The sequence below is a fragment of the Muscardinus avellanarius genome (genome assembly GCF_963383645.1).
Source record: "Muscardinus avellanarius genome assembly, chromosome: 3".
NCBI classification, from domain to species: domain Eukaryota; kingdom Metazoa; phylum Chordata; class Mammalia; order Rodentia; family Gliridae; genus Muscardinus; species Muscardinus avellanarius.
The window spans coordinates 134,117,616-134,137,279 of NC_137788.1; the positions used below are offsets into that span (position 1 = coordinate 134,117,616).

Consider the following 19,664-nt stretch of genomic DNA (forward strand, 5'->3'; position numbering starts at 1 on the left):
TCCGCCATGCTTCCTCCCAGTCACTGTCGGCCTCTCCTGCCTCCCTGGGCCTGTTATGATTCAACTCCCTGATGGGAAGGCAGTGAGCTGGTCAGAAAAGGTCAACCTCCAGGTAGACTGTGAGATCTATCCTTGTTTCCATGCATGGCAAGAACCTCAATTTCTAAGGGTAAACAGGATAAATGGCTAAGAATCGGGGAGGCCGGAGGAGGCCCACTGGGCTTCTCTGCTCACTGCAGGAGACACGAGCACTGCTGTGCTCCTGGCCCCTGGCAACATAACCTGTGGGGACAAAGTCAGGGTCTATGGCTACATCTAAAAGAGCTAAATCGGATGCTTGTAGAGGGCAGAAACTGTCTTTTACCTTTTTGTCCTTCCCAACACTAATCTAAATTTGTTGGCGGGTTTTAAAAAAAGTATATACTTACTTGGGAGGCTGAGATAGGAGGATCACAAGTTTGCAGCCAGCCTCAGCTACTTAGTTAGGCACTCTGTAACTCAGTGAGACCCTGTTTCAAAAATGAAGACTAAAAAATAGGGCTGGGGATGTAGCTCAGAGGTAGAATGCCCCTGGGTTCAATCCCCAGTTCTGCCAAAAAAAAAAAAAAAGATACTAAGGAGTTGGAAGTCATATCTTAGCTACCATGGCCCACTGTGAACTCCAGAAGCAAATGGTATCTGTTAGCAACAGCCATGTAACAAGCAGGCCCCCTAGAAAGTGTCATCAGAGGGACTAAATAGGATCCCAGTAGGCCCTAGCCCTAAATCATCAGTAGCCAGCACCCTCCAAGTTCCAGAGAGCAGAAATCCAATCAGATGCCTCTGTAATCATGAAAAAAAATTATGATGGTGATGATGATTAGTATTAGTATTTTGCAGGGCTGGGGATTAAACCAAAGCCTTACTCATGCATACTAGGCACGTGCTCTACCGTTGAGCTATACCCCCAGCCTGGTGTGGTGGTTACATCTATAGTCCCAGCTATCCAGGAGGCTGAGACAGGAGGATATCAAGTTGGAGGCCAGCCTGGGCAACTTAGCCAGACCCTGTTTCAGTAAATAAAGGACAAGGGGGCTGGGCATGGTGGTGCACGCTTATAATCCCAGTACTTGGGAGGCTGAGACAGGAGGATCGCAGGTTCGTGGCCAGGCTTAGCAACTTAGTGAGGCCCTCCACAACTTAGTGAGACACTGTTATAAAAGACAGAATAAAAAATAGGGCTGAGGGTACAGCTCAGAGGTAGAATGCCCCTGTGTTCAATTCCCAGTACTACAAAAAAAATTAAGTATGTAAATAAATAAATAAATAAATAAATAAATAAAGGACTAGGGATATGGCTCAGTGGTAGAGCACTTAGCATGCATGAGGTCCTGGGTTCAATCCCTAGTAACACACACACACACACACACACACACACACACACACACACACACACGAAATATATGCTAAATTCTACCAAATGAAGAAAAGCTTGAAACCATATGTATTAACAACACAGAAGCAACAAAATACACATGAAAAATAAAACTCAATCACATTTAAGGTTTGACCTACACGAAAGTATATAACCTTTAAGAAAGCATCCTTAGATAGTAAGTCTTTGGCAATCTGCTTGGGAGTATGTGTTTTATCTCTACTTAATCTCCATGGTAACTGTGGTATGGTATAATTATCCTTCAGATGAGAGGACTGGTCCTCAGAGCATCCAGGTGACCTGGCCACAGGGTCGCAGCCAGTAGGGCTGCGGCTCCCTCCTTGGTGCGGGGCCACCGTCCCTGTCGGCGCCCTGGCCTGCACCTCCTCCACCTGTGTCCGTGGTCTCCTCACGAGCCTGTGAGCTCCCTGGGACCGAGGACTGTTCCTGGTCACTGTGGTGGGTGGCGCAGGGAGGGGCTGACTGTACATGACTGCATGGGACAGGGCTCGGCCCAGGGGCTGTGAGGGGGCAGTCCCAGGAGCAGCCGGCATGCTAGAGAGAGTGCTTGCTCTGGCCGTTCCTCCTGCCCCTTCCTTCCTGAAATCCTCTTTGCCAACTGATTGGGTTTCCTGTTGAGTTGAAGTAAACTTCCAGGGCAACCTCTTAGCAGATCCACAGAGCGCCTCCCACATCCCATCCTGGCTAGTCCCCAGCAAATTCCTTGAATACTAAAGACTTGGAGTTCCTTTCTCAGCGACTGGGGGCCCACTGTGAACTCCAGCTCCTCCTCTCATCTCTGGTGTGTTTGCTGGAGCTGCGGGTCAAGCAGGGCAGCCTTCTACCCCCAGGGATGCAATGATGTCAAAAGCAGAGGAATCTGGGAGATTGACTAATTCTTCCCATGTGTAGATGGGAAAATCAGGGCTCAGGAAGGGAAATGGCTGTTAGCCCCCCCACTCTGGGATGTTTATCCATCCTGGTGCCCATGGCCTGCCAGGGATCCTACATCTAACCATTGTTGGTGAAAACAGCTCTTTTGGCCTCTACCTGAAGGCCTTCACTCGGTGAGACTTGGGTCCCATCTGGGGCTGGAGCCTGGTACCACCTGCCCTCCCCAAGGCCTTGAGCTTAGTCCTGGACCCCTAACAGAACCGTCACCCATCTACACTGAGTCTGGAGTACTCTGAGCCACATGCCTCTGCAAGGCACAGATTTTCTATTTTCTAGACCACGATCCAGAGCCTGAGAGAGGTTAACTGGTTCATTCAAAGTCACTCAGCTCCAGCCAGGCGTGGTGGCGCACAATTGTAATCCGCGCTTGGGAGGCTGAGACAGGAGGATCACGCAGGTTCGAAGCCAGCTGGCGCTGGCTTAAGAGACCCTGTTTCCAAATAAAAATATTGGAAAAAAAAAAGGTCTGGGAGTGTAGCCCGGAGGTCAAAGGGCTTCCAAGAACCCCAGTACCACCAAAGTCACTCAGCTCCAATCCCAGGGAGTGGGACTGGAGTCTGCCTGGATGGAGTGTTTCTCCACGGCCCCCGGGGTTCTATGCTTTAACCCAGCACGTGGCAGACACCTCAGATTTTTCTTTTGTTTTGTTTGGGTACTGGGAATAAACCCAAGGACGTTCTTCTACCTTTGATCTCCCTACCCTTAGCCCTTTTTATTTTGAGACAGAGTCTCACTAAAGTTGTTGAGGCTATCCTTGAACCTGCAATCCTCCTGTCTCAGCCTCCCAAGTCCCGGGATTACAGGGGTTTACCATGGTGCCCAGCTGAAGAGTTTTTGTTTGTTTTACCTGAGACTCTGGGCCCAAGCAGGGTGTGTTCAGGCCTTGGTGACAAGGTGTGACACATGGCCCCTGGCCTCCCCTGCACCTGCCAACCTACCCCACACCAGCCAGGCTGACCCACCTGTGGCTCCCCAACCACTGTGCCCAAACCCACAGGGACTGTGCATTAATCTGCCTCCTTGTACCTCCCCACACCCCTTCATATTCTTCTTTTTTTTTTTTTTTTTTTTTTTTTGGTGGTACTGAGAATGAAACCCAGGGGCATTCTACCTCTGAGCCACACCCCCAGCCCTAGTTTTCATTCTTTATTTTGAAACAGGGTCTCACTGAGTTGCAAAGGGCCTCACGAAGTAGCTGAAGCTATCCTCGAACCGCGATCCTCCTGTCTCAGCCTCCAGAATTTTGGATTACAAGCATGCGCCACCACGCCCAGCTCTATTCTTTTAAATTTGTGGCACACTCCTCTTCCAACCCTGCCTCTGCCCCCTTACCTGCTCACTGCATTCACGGCTGCTCCAGCTCTGTGCTCCCACGGGCTCCTTGCCTTGAGTGCCCCGCGGTGCTGTCGGGAGCAGGGTGGGCAGCTCCATACTGGTCCCGCTGGCTGGTGAGGGGCTTCCGCAGGAATCTAGAGAGTGGATGAGGCCCAAATACTGGCTTCGGAGGTTCTTCCCAATGGCCAGGGAAATTCCCCTACCTCCGTCCTGAGCTCTGAGCAGTGCCTGCTGAATAATGTGTCCCTAGACAGAGCCCTCTGCCCCCACACCTCCTCCCTGCCTGTTCCCCCACACCTCAGCCTCATCCCCTAGCGTCCAAAAGCTCTTGGGACCTCAACACAAGTGCAGACAAGTGTGGCCAAGAAGCACCGGGAAAGAGGACAAGGTTTCTTTTGGTGGTTTTTTTTTTTTTTTTTGGTGGGGGGGCGCTGGGGATAGAACCCAGGGACATTAGATCTCTGAGCTACACTTCCTGCTCTATTTTGTATTCTTTATTTTGAAACAGGGTCTCACTAAGTTTCAGAGGGCCTCACTAAGTAGCTGAAGCTGTCTGTGAACCTCGATCCTCCTGTCTCAGCCTCCTGAATGTTGGGATTACAAGCGTGCGCCTCCATGCCACCAAGGACTGTGTTTCTAAGAATCAAAGAAACGACGCCAGGCTCAGTGGTGCGCGCCTGTAATCCCAGGACATGGGAGGCTGAGACAGAAGGATGGGAGGGTAGAGGCCAGCCTCAACACCTTAGTGAGACCCTGTTTCAAAACAACAAAAAGACCTGAAGGAGGGTCCAGCCCAGAAATAGAACGCCTCTGGGTTCAATCCCTAGTAACCCCTCCAGACAATTAAAAAATGAGACACCCTTAGCAACTTAGCAAGAACTTGTTTTAAAATAGAAAGGACTGGGTGTGTAGCTTGGAGATAGATTGCGTCTGGGTTCGATCCTCAGTACAAAAAAAAAGTTAAAAAATGAAATACACAATGGTGTGGAAAGATGCCGCTGCCTATAGCTATGTGGGGAAAAAAAGCAAATTGAAGTACAGTGATAGAGGAGTGTCCTTAGGGGGTAGAAATAGAAAGGGGTGTGTGTGTGTGTGTGTGTGTGTGCGCGCGCGCGCGGGCGCGCGTGTTCTAACACAAGCTAATACAAGCGCTGGTCTTCCGGTTTCCAGAGTCTCTTTCCTGTAGTTCACCCCGGAGACAAAAGGAATACACGTCCTCCTGGTGACTGTCGTGTCCTGTCCCCAGCAGCCCGTCCCCACCCCGTTCTCCCCACCATTTCCAGACCCGTCCTCCTCCAAAGGACCGCGCTTACACAGCAGCTGTTAGAAATAGAGCCGGGGCATCCCGGACCCCTCCTCTGTCGCTCGCCCTCCTCTGTGCCACCCCAGCAAGCAGGACTGGGTGGGAATGTCTGGCCTTACCAGAGGTCTGGAGCCACCGTGCAGGACTGGAGTGGGAAAGTGGGGACTCACGTTGGCACCTAAACTTTGTCTCGAGTGGGCATTTGAAGCCGATCAGTCGCAGCCAAGGATGGCGCGCTCGGGGCTGACCTCAAATCCCTGCTCCAGCCTGCCTCGCTTACCTGCGCCCCCCGTGGACAGGCACGCCGGCGGAAAACCTCGTTTCTCCGGCCTGGCTGGGAGGCTCATCCAAGGAAACCCCTCGAGGCACCCCATTCCCTTGCTCCCCAGTCCTGGGGTCAGCCTTGGGCTTTCTCAGGCTCCCCGTGGATACTCAGTCTCCAGGACTACAGTCGAATGGCTGAAGTGTCCTGCTGACAAATCATGGTCAAGGTTGGCCACAGCATTCCTACGTTTCCTGTTAAGATGATGTTGTAGTGAGCATCTTCGTGCCTGGAGATTTTTCTTGCCTTGAATTTTAAGAGTGAAGTTACGGAGTCAAAGAGCACAATATAGATGTCTTTATGGTTCCTACTAAAGATTGCCAAACTGCATCTGAAAGGGTTCCTCTGATTTATAATACTACCAACCCCAGTGTACCTGCCAGTTCCAGCATAATCTTTTTTTTTTTTTTTTGGTGCACTGTATTCATACATCATAGTGGGATACAAACTTTTGTAGGCATACATGCACACATCGCCCAGTCAGCCCCCACCCGATCTCCACCCCATTCTCTCCCCATCCCTCCCTCCCATGCTTGGCTTAGTGGTTGACATCTAGTATTATAGCAATTTATCCAAAATTAAAAATGATAATCTCACATAACAGTTTCATTTGTCTGATACCAAGCTTTTGATGACTTAAAGATAACATTTCAATATTTCTTTTTACTTTCTTTCTTACCAGAGAATTTTTTTTCTATTTTTTTAGGTGAAACTATCATATATTTATATATTTATTTTTCAGAAAAAAAATCTATCCTAATATGGAATATGGACTCTAGATACCCAAAACGATCTTGAAAAAGAACAAAGCTAGAAGATATATATTTTCTGATTTCAAACCATATAAAGCTACAATAATTGAAACAGTGTAGTACTGTTCTAAAGGCAGATATATAAACCCTTGGAGTTAAATAAAAGCCTAGAGCTAAATTCTTCCCTATATTGTCAAGTTATTTTTGACAAGGTTTCCACGAACATTTGGTGGAGGAAATAATTATCTTTTAACTAAATATTGTCGAAAAATAATAATTACATGGAAAAGAATAAAGTTGGACCCTTACCTAATCCCATATACAAATATTAACTCAAAATAGATAAAAGACCTAAATATAAATCTTAAGACTATAAACTTTTAGGAGAAAATATGGGTCATAAAACCTCACAACATTGAAATTGGCAGTGATTTCTTGGATATGATTTCAATGGCACAGGCAACAGAAGAGTATACAAACTCCCTAAAAAATAAAAAAAAAATATTGTATATCCAAAGACAATGTAAACAGAGTTAACAGTTACTAATAGAATGGGATAAAATATTTCTAAATGCTATATCTGAAGGTATATTAATATTCCAACTAGAAATCCTAAAAATTAACAACAATAAAGGCAAACAATACCATTTAGAGATAGGTAAAAGACTAACATAAGTAATGAATCTCCACAGATAACCAATCTTAGTTGACTGTTGGATGGAAACTCTTGTTTCTCTGGTTTTGGTGTGTGTTACCTATTTCTTCTTTGTAGTTAATCTCTTTGAGTATTTTCTCTAGTGCTGGTTTTGAAGACATAAATTCCTTCAGTTTCTGTTTGTCATGGAAGCTTCTTATTTCTCCATCTAATTTGATAGAAAGTTTTGCTGGGTAGGAAATTTTTGGCTGGAAGTTGTTTTCTTTCAGAGTTTGGAATATGTTACTCCAAGCCCTTCTGGCTCTCATAACTTGGTTTGGGAAGTCTGGAGTGATTCTAATTGGTTTGCCTCTGAATGTCACTTGGCCCTTTATTTTTGTTGCCTTTAAGATTCTCTGCTTGGCTTCCACATTGGTCATTTTGACAATTATGTGGCGTGGGGATCCTCTTCTCCGATCCTGTCTAAAGGGAGTTCTATAAATTTCCTGGACCTGTGTATCAACCTCTTGCTCTATGTTTGGAAAATTTTCTGCTATTACTTCCTTGAAGAGATTGTTGATCCCTTTGGTTTCACTTTCTTTTCCCTCCTCTATTCCAATTATTCTTAGGTTAGCTCTCTTAAAATGGGCCCATATTTCTTCAATATCAGATTCCTGCTGTTGGATATTTTTTTCTAGATTAGAAACTATGCGTTCATTTTTGGAATGATCATCTTCTAAGAGAGAGATTCTGTTCTCCATGTGGTCTAATCAGTTGTTTGTGCTTTGAATTGAGGCCTTTACTTCATTAATTGCATCCTTTATCTCTTTTTGGCTCTCTCTGAGTTCTTTTCGAAGCACCTCTATTATTTCTACAGTTATTTTCCTGATTTGATCTTCTAGAAATCTCTGATTTTCTGTTTTATCGGGTTCTGATGTTGTGGGATTGTGGGCATTCATTGCTCCAGTATTATTCCTCTTTCCCATGATTTCGGAAGTTTGTGCCTTCTCTGGGTTCTTCCCTTGGGTCACTATGACTTCACTTAAAGTGCTCTGGATCTCGAGTCTGTAGTATCTCAGACCCCACTACTCCTTTACTGGGTTGTATCACAGAGTCTCCGACCCAGAGAGTCGATAGAGGCTGCTTTAGACTGTGGGGGGTGCCAGGTTGCACGTTCTCCTATGGTGTAATATCTCTGCCACCACCACTCCCCCACTGGGTCAAGTCCCAGGGAGTACAGTACTGGGATTTCTCCTCTGTGGCCCGCAATCTGACTCACTGTTCTTGAGTACGCAGATGTAGCTCTACTGGATTCGGTGAATTCTCTGCTGCTGCCGCCGGTGGCAATATGGCGCCGCTGCTACGCCCTTGGCCGTGAGGCTGGCGTATTTCTTCTTGGTTTTGATTTCCATCCTGAATCCCTGCGGCGTGTGCTGAGCTCAGCCACTGGGAGCTTTAGATTTTACCTGCGGCGAGAAATCCCGCCTGGCTGTTCCGCAGCGGCTCACCTCAGCTTGCTGTAGCCGTCAGGTGAATTTGCCGCTGCCGCCGGCAGTATGGCGCTGCTGCCGCGTCCTCGGGCTTGAGGCCGGTGTATCTCCTCTGTGGCTCTGAGCTCTGTTCTCAGTCAGCTTTCTCTCTGGAGCCTGGTGATTTTTTTGTTTCTCTGGTGATGGTGTTTTCTGGCTATGAAAGGTGCTGATTTTGTGGTAATGGAGATTGGTTGTTAGCGGGGCTCTTAAGCCCCGCTTTTCTCAGTCGCCATCTTCCCGGAAGTCTCCAGCATAATCTTGCCAACACTGACTTTTTTTAAAAGTTGGCCATTTTAGCAGATTTAAAATGGTGTGTCTCAAAGCTATTTTTCTTGTTTTCTGCTTTCTAGCAAGGATTATTTTTTTCTTAGGGTGCTGGGGATTGAACCTCTGAGCTGTGCCCCCAGCCCTTTTTCTTTTTTCTTTTGACACAGGGTTTTGCTAAGTTGCTGAAACTGGCCTCAAACCTGGGATCCTCCTGTCTCAACCTCCCAAGTACTGGGATTCAGGGGTATACCACCATATCTGGCTGAGTTTACATTTTTAAAGGGATTGTTTTAAAGATGCCCTAAGCACGTGTGTTTTCTTGCCATTTTGTTAGACACTAATAAACAATTTGAGGTACCAGAGATGGAACCCAGGGGCATTCTACCTCTGAGCTACATCCCCTGCCTTATTTTTTAGTATTTTATTTTTGAAACAGGATCTCAGTAAGTTGCAAAGGGCCTCACTAAGTAGCTGAGGCTGGTCAGGACTCTGTAATCCTCCTGTCTCAGCCTCCCAAGTGCTGGGATTACAAGCGTCCACCACCACGCCCAAGTACTAATAAACAATATTCATGGTGATAATAACAAGAATTGTAATCCCATAGATCTTTATAGCACTTTATTGTTTATACAGAGTTGCCACCATTTTCCATTCTGTACCCCCAGTAGGCAAGGCCAGGCTGGGATCCCCCACCTCCTGTATAGATGGCACCATGGAAATTTGTTTTGAGTGACAGAAGCCCACCAGGCGATGTCAGTAACCAGGGGGGTTATTTGGGAATGGCAGAATCGGCTCAGTTCCCCTCTCTTGGGGGCTAGCAAGGTCTCTTCTCTCTGCAGTTCTCTGAGAGTCTCATCCTTTCTTCAGCGGACCACCTTTATCTCCTTGTTAGCATCCCCAAGACTGAAAATCTTGGGGATCAGCCCACCTCTACCCAGTTTCTCCCTGCCTTCCTGAGTCCCTTCTCTCTCAGGATGACCAGGACCTCCCAGCCTCCGTTTTCTCTTATATCAGGTGTCCGTCCTGTGCTGGGGGCAGAGTGGGGCCAAGTCCCTGGGCGACAATCAGGATAGGAGAAGGAGGGCAGAGTGTCTCTGTAGGGTGGAAGGGGGAGGTCAGCTTTCTACTTGCAAAAGCTGCACGTTCATGGCACTCAGCCTGGTGGGACCGCAGCAATAGCAGCATGCCAGGAATAATAGTCCTGTGTCTACAAAGAAAACTCTTCAGAGAAAGCTCTTCCAGAGGCAAAGCTCTCTCCTCCCACCACACCCAACCTGCCTCAAGTCGGGCTCTGTCCACTGCCTGGAACCCCCAGGTGCCTTGCCTGGCAGCTCTTGGAAAGCCTGGAGTCTCGGGAAGAGGGTCCCCAAAGCACCCAGCCAAAGTGCCTCGTTCCCCCCTGCAGGTGCGGATCTGGGAGATCCCCGAGGGGGGGCTGAAGCGGAATATGACCGAGGCACTCCTGGAGCTCCACGGCCACAGCCGGCGTGTGGGGCTGGTGGAGTGGCACCCCACCACCAACAACATCCTGTTCAGCGCTGGCTACGACTACAAGGTGCAGGCGGGGGCGGGGCAGTGGGGCGGAGGCTCGGGCTCTGCAGGGAGCATCTGTCCCAAGGAGCTCACTACCAGGGGCTCATCCATCCATCCGCTCCTCCCTTCATGACATGTGACTGAGCGTCTCCCATGCACCCCGTCATTCCTGGGGGCCTGAAGGCTTCTTTCCTGCCTTCCCTGGTGGTTGAGAGACTACAAGAGAATGTCCACTCATGCCCATACCCCCTGTCTGGCCACTTCTTACCCCGGAGTGGCCACTGCCCTCCCAGTAGCACAGGAGGACCCAAACTGCTGGAGGGAAGGAAGCAGAGCCCAGCCCCGCTCCAAGCGCGTCCTCAGAGGTGTGCTGGCCACCTGGGACCGGGCAAGGGATGCTTGTTCTTGCTAGAAACCGAGGCCAGGCTGGGGCTGGGACCTGTCAAGGAGGTCAGTGGATTTGCACAACAGGACCGTGTCAGCCTTTCTGTCTAGCACTCAGCAGCAACCTAGCAGGCGTTCCTCCAAGGGCCATCGGGTATGGATGGAGGACAGACACCGGCTGACCTGTCCTGGACGTCTGCCTCCGCAGGTCCTCATCTGGAACCTGGACGTGGGCGAGCCCGTGAAGATGATCGACTGCCACAGCGACGTGATCCTCTGCATGTCCTTCAACACGGACGGCAGCCTGCTCACCACCACCTGCAAGGACAAGAAGCTGCGTGTCATCGAGCCCCGCTCCGGCCGCGTCCTGCAGGTGGGATCGATTTCTTTGGAGGTGGAGGGGGAAGGACTGGGGTTGAAGCTCAGCTTAGCCAGGTCCAAAGGAAATGCCTGTGTTGGGCCCTCCCCACACACCCTGCCTGCACCTGCTGGCGACTGGCCCATCTGCTTGGGCTCTTTGCTCATGGGAACCCTGCCTTGTGCTGGGTGGGGGGGACCCTAGTGCCCTTTCCTGCCCCCGCTGCACTCCCTCTTCCATGTGGCATTCTTATATCCTGCTCTGGTGGCCCCCGGCAGCCCACACATCCCCAGGTAGCAACCAAGTGTCCCGTCGTGGGTGCAGGAAGGGCCTTGGACTCCTGCACGAGGAAGGTCTCAGGCCACTATCCTGCAGTCGCTCCAAGGGGGGAGGTTGGTGGTGAACTTAGATCCTTTTTTTGTTGTTGTTTTTTGCAGGTCTGGGGATGGAATCCAGAGGCATTTGACCCCCAAGCTACATCCCCTGCCCTATTTTTTATTCTTTCATTTGAAACAGGGTCTCACTGAGTTGCAGAGAGCCTCACCAAGTAGCTGAGGCTGTCCTCTAACCGTGATCCTCCTGTCTCAGCCTCCCGAATGCTGGGATTACAAGCGTGGGCCACCACGCCGGGCTTAGATCCATATTTTGATCATTGAATATCTTGGGGCTAGAGTATAAGGAAGAGATTAGGGGATACTGGGGAGAATAGATGAACATTTCTTGAGCACCCACTGTATGCCAGACATGGTGCTAGGAAGGATGAGAAACAAGAAAGATGAACACCTGATGGGGTGTCAGGTGGGAGAGTCCAATACTGCAAACCCAGAAGCACACCTGCCACTACTGCTACTGCATGTAAATAGCTGTAGTTGTGCGTGACGTTTATGAAGGGCTCCACGTGGCCGTGTGGCTGGTCATCAGGACGGCCACCGAGGTGGGGCCTGTTGCTTTTTCCATGTTACACCATGGGAACATTGATTCCTGGAGGAGTTGAGAGACTTGAACAGTCCGAGGGAGGATAGACTTCAAACCCAACGCCCACAATGAACAGAAAGGATGTCGGAGCAGAGGACTCAACCTCCAGCTTACAATGAGAACAGGAGCCCAGGCAGGGTGCGGACTTCTCCCAGGCTCCACCTTGGTTTTGGCTAGCTGGGACTGAAGCCCAGAGCATGTGCAGCAGCCGGGACCTGTGGGCACCTCCCAGGCTCTTTCCTACTGTGGTGCGTTAGGGGCGCAGTGCCCTGAGCGGATGGAGGGAGAAGAGGCGGAGGATGCTGTTAAGGGGCCTCCTGATGAAGTGGTTATTGCCTCGGGAAGCGCACAAGTGCCCCGCGTCCTCCTGAGCCTCACCTCCTGGTCTCCAAAATGGTGCCTTGGTGAGGTTTAAGAGGCCTGTGGTCCCTCCTGCCCCCTCCCTTCCCTGTTCCCACCAGCTCTGGGGGGTGGCAGCAGCCCGGCTTCCTGGTTCCCAGGCCTCCGATGCTCCACAGCGCCTACATTCATTTCCTGCAGCTGCTGTGAAAACTTTCTGTAGACTGGGGGCTTAAAACAGCAGAAATTTCTTCCACAGCCTGTGGCCAGCTGTCCCGGATCAAGATGTCATCGGGCCACATTCCTTCCGGAGGCGAAAAAATGGGGAGAATCCATTTTTTTTCTTTATATGCACCCCCAATCCCCAGCTCTATTTTTTATTTTGAAATAGGGTTTCACTAAGTTGCAGAGAACCTCACTAAGTAGCTGAGGCTGGCCGAGAACCTGTGAGCCTCCTGTCTCAGCCTCCGGAGTACTGGGATTACAAGCGTGCGCCGTCATCATGCCTGGCTGGGGAGAATCCATTCTGACCCCTTGCAGGGTCCAGGTCTTGCCGCCTCTCTGTGTCTGTATACCCTGATGTCTCACAGGGACACTCCTCATGTAGTGTAGGGCCCACCTGCACAGTCCAGGGTAATCTCCTCTTAGGATCCTTAACTTACTGACATCTGCAAGAACCCCTTTTCCAAATAACGCAACTTTCCCCACATCCTGGGATCGAGATGTGGATGTCTCTCGCGGGAGCCGCTGCACAGCCCGCTATAGTACCAAGTATGGGGGCCCTGGCTTACTGGGGCTCTGTCTGTCCCCACCAGGAAGCCAACTGCAAAAACCACCGAGTAAACCGCGTAGTGTTCCTGGGAAACATGAAGCGGCTTCTCACGACGGGGGTGTCCAGGTGGAACACGAGGCAGATCGCCCTCTGGGACCAGGTCAGTGCGGGAGCCTGGCAGTGGGCAGCAAGGGCACAGGCAGCCCAGGCCTGAGCTCCAGGGTCTCTGCTTTCCAGATCGGGGGAGAGCAGAGTGAGGCTTGTGGCCTGGGTCCCTGGGGCCTCCCTCTAGGTTGAGTTGGAAACAAGAGACCAGAGGAGGACAGAGCCAGAATGTGGTTCACGTGATACTGGGGGTGGGAGAGATGGACCAGGAGGCGGTACATGGAAAGGGCCAAGGCTGGGGCTCTTCCTGTGCTGAGAGTGGACAGGCAGTGCATACCCCCCACCCCGGCTAGACTTGCAGGCGCTCACAAACCCACCCACACACCAGCGTGTGCTGGGATCCAGTCCAGGAGTGGGGCTGGGGAGTACTGGGCTCTGGAGACCCTCCAGCCACGCCTTGCCAAGGCCTAGGGCCCCAGGGCAGCCAGCCCAGCATCCTCACACTGGGGGCGGGAGCAGAGCTCGGCCTCCTTCCCCAAATGCTGCTTCCAGCAGTGCCTGTCTGTGCCCAGACTCCATCTGCAGCCTCAAGCCAGGCCTGGCTCACCTCCTGGCTGGGTTGTGGGGTCGTGGGAACTGAGTCTGGTCCTCTCCACCCTCTCCCATCCCCTACCTCGCTCAGAGCCACTGCATGGGCCAGTGAGTGGCCCAAGGTCGGTAGCGGATGCTCAGCTTTCAGTGTGACTTCCTGTCAGTTAAACAGGGGACAGGAAGAGCGTTCCCGGGTAAGGTGCACCCAGCTGCAGACCTGCTGTTCCCGAGAAGAGCTGCTGGTGCCTGAGCAGGGCAGCTGGCTGGCTGGAGGGCCAGGGCCCAGCGCTGGCCGGTGGGGTCCGGGCTAAAGGAAGCGAAATGTCCCTTGGCTGCCATCCAGAATCCACGATCTCAGAAAGTCAGGCACCTGGGCCAGCAGCTCTGACAGACCAGAGTCACATAGCTGTAGAGGATGACCCCCTCCCCAGGCTTCAGGACAATGCCCTGCCCCCCCACCTGAAAGATGTTTGCCGTGTGTGTGTGTGTGTGTGTGTGTGTGTGTGTGTGTGTGTGTGTGTCTGGGGACTGAACCGGGGACATTATTATTATTATTTTGTGTGTGTGTGTGTGTGGTATTGGGGGTGGAACCCAGAGGCTTTCTACCTCCGGGCTATACTCCCAGCCCTATTTTTTAAATTTTTTATTTGGCAACAGGGTCTCACAAAGTTGCTGAGAGCCTCACTAAGTAGCTGAGGCTGGCTTCATACCTATGCGATCCTCCTGTCTCAGCCTCCCAAGCACAGGGATTACAAGTGTGTGCCACCACGCCCAGCAGGGGGACATTATTTTGAAACAAGGTCTTGCTGAATTGCAAAGAGTTTCGCTAAGTGCCTGAAGGTAGCCTTGAACCTGTGATCCTCCAGTCTTGGCCTACCAAGTACTGGGATTACAGGCATGTGTCACCGCGGCTGGCTTGCCTTTTTTTTTCCAGAACTGGGGTTGAGCTCCAGGGAGACCTGGTGGCTCACCTGGGGACACTGAGCAAGTAGTGGGTATGGGGAGGGGACTGGATCCCTCCCTCCTACTTGCTGTGCCCTTCCCGCCCGGGCTGCTCCTCCTGACAAGGAATGTTAGAACAGGCTTTGTGCCATGGGGGAGGGGGTCTTGGCATAAAGAGGCTGTAGCTGTGGGAGTTTTTCTGGGATCTGGCAAGGTGACTTGCTGTCCTGCCTAGACATACAGCCTCCTGCCCCGCCCGCTCCCTGCAGGAGGACCTGTCCATGCCGCTGATCGAGGAAGAAATCGATGGACTCTCCGGCCTCCTGTTCCCCTTCTATGACGCTGACACCCACATGCTCTACCTGGCCGGCAAGGTAGTGGAAGAGGGAGGAGGAGGGAGCGGCCTGTGGGAGAGCCCTGACCCCTCCAAAGAGCCAGCCCAGCCTCTCTGGCTTCCATGAGCCAACCCAGGTCCTGGCTCTCACCTCCTCCTGTCTGCACCCACCCTCAAGTCTACACTCACTCCTGCTCAAGTGCCAGTAGGTAGACTAGGGGTTAGAGTGGAAGAGAGATCGGGGACTCAGTGTAGACGGTGATGAATCTGGAATTTGAAACACCAGCCAAGACCTTTGGTGAAGACAGCCTTGTTGTTTAGGAAAGCTGTCTACAGCTGGGCATGGTGGCACAGGCCTGTAATCCTGTGCTCGGAGTGTGTAGCTCAGTGGTAGAGCACTTGCCCGGCATGTGCAATCCCCAATACGAAGGAAGGAAGAAAGGAAGGAAGGGAGGGAGGGAGAGAAGGAGGAAGGAAAAAGCTTTCTCTACACACACATGCACACCACACACAAACACACACACACACACTCTTCCTCCCATCCCCCCTCCATCCCTACCCTTCCAGGAAGTCCCCCATGGCAGAGCCACCAAGAATTAAAAGCCAGGTCTCCTCATCTGTGATCACCTCTGGGTCTGTGGTCATCTACGGTGGATCCCGGATTCCAGGGACCAGGACCCCGTCAGCCCGCCCCCCTCCTCACCGGCCTGTCTCCTGCCCGCAGGGAGACGGGAACATCCGGTACTACGAGATCAGCACGGAGAAGCCCTACCTGAGCTACCTCATGGAGTTCCGCTCACCGGCCCCGCAAAAAGGCCTAGGTAAGGGGCTGTGGGGGCTGCTGCAGGAGACTGGACATTTAGCTGGTGAGTAAGCCCCCTCCCTGAAAAGGAACTGTGACTCAGGGGGCCGCAGGGGCTGCAGCTCATAAGCTAGTCAGAACCGTGGGCGCTGCCCCTTGGGAAGGCCCGAGGGCCTCTGCGCAGCCCGCCTGCCACTGCCCTTGGCCTGTGGCCACCGTCATCTCTGCTCAGGAGCAGCCTGCAGGGGCCGCTCAGTGACTCATTCCCAGTGGCTGGGGGTAGCCTGAGCCCCGGGTAGGTCAGTGACTAGCACTGGAGCGGAGGCTGGAGCCAAGTCCCTTCCCGAGGCCCCGGCATCAGCTCCGACCTCGCCTGAAAGGGTGGGAAGGAGTCCTGGTGCCCGTCACTGCGGCCCCAAGAGAGTCCGAGTGGCTGCACAAGAGCCAGGTGAGATGCTCCCCAAGTCTTACAGCGAGATTTTCATTCTGTCACCTGACACTAGCAGTGCGTATGAGCCAGCAATTGGAGACTGGGGTTCTGATTCTCCAAGACAAAGCTCTGCAGGGCCCACCCCCACCTCCGCAGAGATCCCTCGCTCTTGGAGCCCGAGCCTGGCTGGTTCCCTCTGTCTGATGTCACAGACAGGGACTGAGAACCTGCTTTAAGGACATAGGAATTGAAAGGGGCCCAAGAGCTCGGCTCAGTGACTACCAATGACATTGAGACACAGCGAGGTCTGAGGTCCCTGGGCCATCCACATCCCCACCCTCCCCAGCTCTGTCACCCCTCAGTGCCACCCCATCACCAAATTGTATTAAAAGAAAAAAAAAATCAGCCTGGATAGCCAGGTGCCCTGGTACACACCTGTAACCCAGTACTTGGGAGGCTGAGACAGGAGGATCATGGGTTTGGGGTTAGTGTGTGGCAACTTGGTGAGACGCTGTTTCAAAATAGGATTGGGGGGAGCCGGGTGTGGGGGCGCACGCTTGTAATCCCAGCGCTTGGGAGGCTGAGACAGGAGGATTGCACAAGTCCAAAGCCAGCCTCAGCTACTTAGTGAGGCTCTCAGCAACTTAGTGAGACCCTGTTTCCAAATAAAAAATATATAATAGGTCTGAGAGTATAGCTCGGAGGTAGAAAGCCTCTGGGTTCCACTCCCAGTACCACCAAAAAAATAGGATCGGGGGTATTGCTCAGTGGTAAAACACCCCTGAATTCAATTCAGAGAGAGGGAAGGAGGGAGGGAGGGAGGGAGGGAGGGAGGGAGAGAGAGAGAGAGAGAGAGAGAGAGAGAGAGAGAGAGAGAGAGAAAGAAGAAGAAGGAGGAGGAGGAGGGGGAGGGGGAGGGGGAGAGGGAGGAAGAGGAGGAGGAGAGGAGGAAGAGGAGGAGGAAAGGAAGGGCCAGCCTGGACTTTGGAGTCAGACCTGGGCTCACATTCCAAGTCTCAGCTTCCTCATCTGAAAAATGGGAGAATCCAACCTACTTGGAGAACCGCTGTCAGGCGTGGAGACACGCCCCAAAACACAGAGTGGCTTGCTGCTCACGCTCCTCGGGTATTGTCGGCAGCACTCAGTGGGTCCCCGCGGCACACCAGCCCCGGAGGAGGACTAGGTACAGGGTGACGTGGGACAGGGCAGGGCTCCCATTTCACGTGCAGGTGGGGGAGACAGTAAACAAGTAAGAAAAATATCTCATGGAAGTGAGTTCTAGGCAGAGATTCCAACAGGGGGATAGAACTGAGAGTGAAGGGGGCTGCTGCACCCCGGGGGACAGGGAGGCCTCTCTGGAGAGATGATAAGCTGAGACCTGAAAGGCAGGAAGGGGAAGAGTCCTCCTGGCTGAGAGAGTGGTTATTGCAAAGGCCCCGTGGCCAGAACGGTCAGAGGGGGTCAGTGGGGGTCAGTGTGCCTAAGTGCCGAGTAGATGGTGTGGCTTAGCAGGAGTGGAGAGGTGGGCAGGGTGTGCTAACGAGGGGACTGTGTTTGTATTTTATTGGAACACAGTGGAGGGGGTTTGGGAGATGGGACAACATGATGTGATATGAAATGATCAAGATTATTGGGGCTTTAGCCGGGCGTGGTGGCGCACGCTGTAATCCCAGCATTTGGGAGGTTGAGACAGGAGGATCGCGGTTCTTGGAAAGCTCAGCTAATTAGTGAGGCCCTTTGCAACTCAGTGAGACCTTGTTCAAAATAAAGAATAAAAAAGCCGGGCATGGTGGCACACGCTTGTAATCCCAGCATTCGGGAGGCTGAGACTGGAGGATCGCGGTTCTCGGAAAGCCTCAGCTACTTAGTGAGGCCCTCTGCAACTTAGTGAGACCCTGTTTCAAAATAAAGAATAAAAAATAGGGCAAGGGATGTAGCTCAGAGGCCAAATGCCCCTGAGTTCCTTCCCCAGACCCACAAATAAATTAATAAATAAATATAAATAAAGAATAAAGAAAAAAAGAATAAGAGCCGGGCGTGGTGGCGTACTCTTGTAATCCCAGCACCTGGGAGGCTGAGACAGGAGGATCGTACGGGTTCAAAGCCAGCCTCGGCTACTTAGTGAGACTCTCAGAAACTTAGTGAGACCCTGTTTCCAAATAAAATATAAAATAGGTCTGGGAGTGTATCCTGGAGGTAGGAAGTCCCTGGATTCCATCCCTAGTAACACACACACACACACACACACACACACACACACACACAAACGAATAAAAAATAGAGCTGGGGTGTTCGGAGGTAGAATGCCCCTGAGTTCCAATCCAAGTACAGAAAAAAAAAAAAAAAAAAAAAAAAGATTATCGGGGCTTGACCAGGAGCAGTGACACACATCTAATCCCAGTGTTTGGGGAAGCTGAGACAGGAATACCAAAGGTTCGAGGCTAGCCTCAGCAACTTAGGGAGGCACTGACCATGAAAAAGCACTTTTCCTAGCTTCAAAGACTTTAAGTAGCTCACCCCTGCAGGTCGTACAGCTGTGAAGTGGCAGAAACAGAATTCAAACCCAGGCCTGCTGGCAGTAAACGCAGGGCCACCTGCGGCACCATCCCCTCTAGCTCCTGGGTTCCTTTGCCTAGAAGAGCAGCTCCCATTCCTAGAGGCGGGGACACAGAGCCCGCCCTCCTTCGCAGTCACATTATGGGCCAAGACAAGACGGCAGTCCGTGCAGGTGCGGAGGGGACAGCTCCGCTCAACCACGTCAGTGGTTTCTGTCCAAGGAACAAAAGCTCAAGGAGCTGGTGACTTGCATGGGGACTCACAGCTGGAAAGAGGGGTGGAGTCCAGATCCAAACTGGGTTTGTCTGTGCCCAGACTTTGCTGCTAACACCACCCCGCTGCCCCACTTCCCTGTAGCAGGTGTTCGGGAGATGTAGCTGATAAGGACAGGAACATTGAGGCCCATGAAACACAGTGACAGCACACGCATGCGCTGCCGGGCCTGCAAGGCTCCCAACAGAAAGGGGAAAGGGCGTGGCCCTCCTTACCCTCTGGGGACACAGAGCTTAGGAAGACACTTCCTTTCACAAGGCTGGGGCGCTGCAGCCCTGCGCCTGCTGCACGGAGACCTCCAGCACACCCCTGCCTGCCCCCAGCCCTCAAGGGCCGCATGTCTAAAGGAGCGGACCAGATTCAAATATTTCTGCAGCTCTGTCTGAGTCTAAGAGGTTCCAGTATAGAGCCGGGCATGATGGTGCACGCTTGTAATCCCAGTACTTGGGAGGCTGAGGCGGGAGGATCGCAGGTTTGAGGGCAGCCTCGGCAAGTAGCGAGACAGTTATTCACCTACCAAGACCCTATTTCAAAATGAAACTTGAAGAAAGGGCCGGTGGTGTAGCTCAGAGGTTGAATGCCCCTGGGTTCCATCCCTAGTACCATTAAATTAATTAATTAATTAATTTCTGAAATAAATAAATAGCCCTGGTTCTCAGGGTGCGTAGTGTGTACTGTGGTAAGTCTTGTCTGGGCCCTTATTTGAGAATCCAGAATCACATTCTATCAAAGCCCAATTCAAGAAGCCCCAGCCAGC

General features: G+C 51.8%; 1 protein-coding gene across 1 annotated transcript in view; it reads left to right on the forward strand.

Annotated features, from left to right (window-relative positions):
- The window catches only part of CORO2B (coronin 2B), a gene marked incomplete at both ends in the record, with an annotated part of 74,107 nt that overhangs the window by 48,631 nt on the left and 5,812 nt on the right, over positions 1-19,664 (forward strand). The window contains 5 exons of the mRNA XM_080692199.1: positions 9,919-10,068; positions 10,639-10,803; positions 12,918-13,034; positions 14,782-14,886; positions 15,571-15,667. Coding sequence (XP_080548325.1) covers positions 9,919-10,068; positions 10,639-10,803; positions 12,918-13,034; positions 14,782-14,886; positions 15,571-15,667 — 634 coding nt within the window. The remainder of the gene's footprint in view (positions 1-9,918; positions 10,069-10,638; positions 10,804-12,917; positions 13,035-14,781; positions 14,887-15,570; positions 15,668-19,664) is intronic.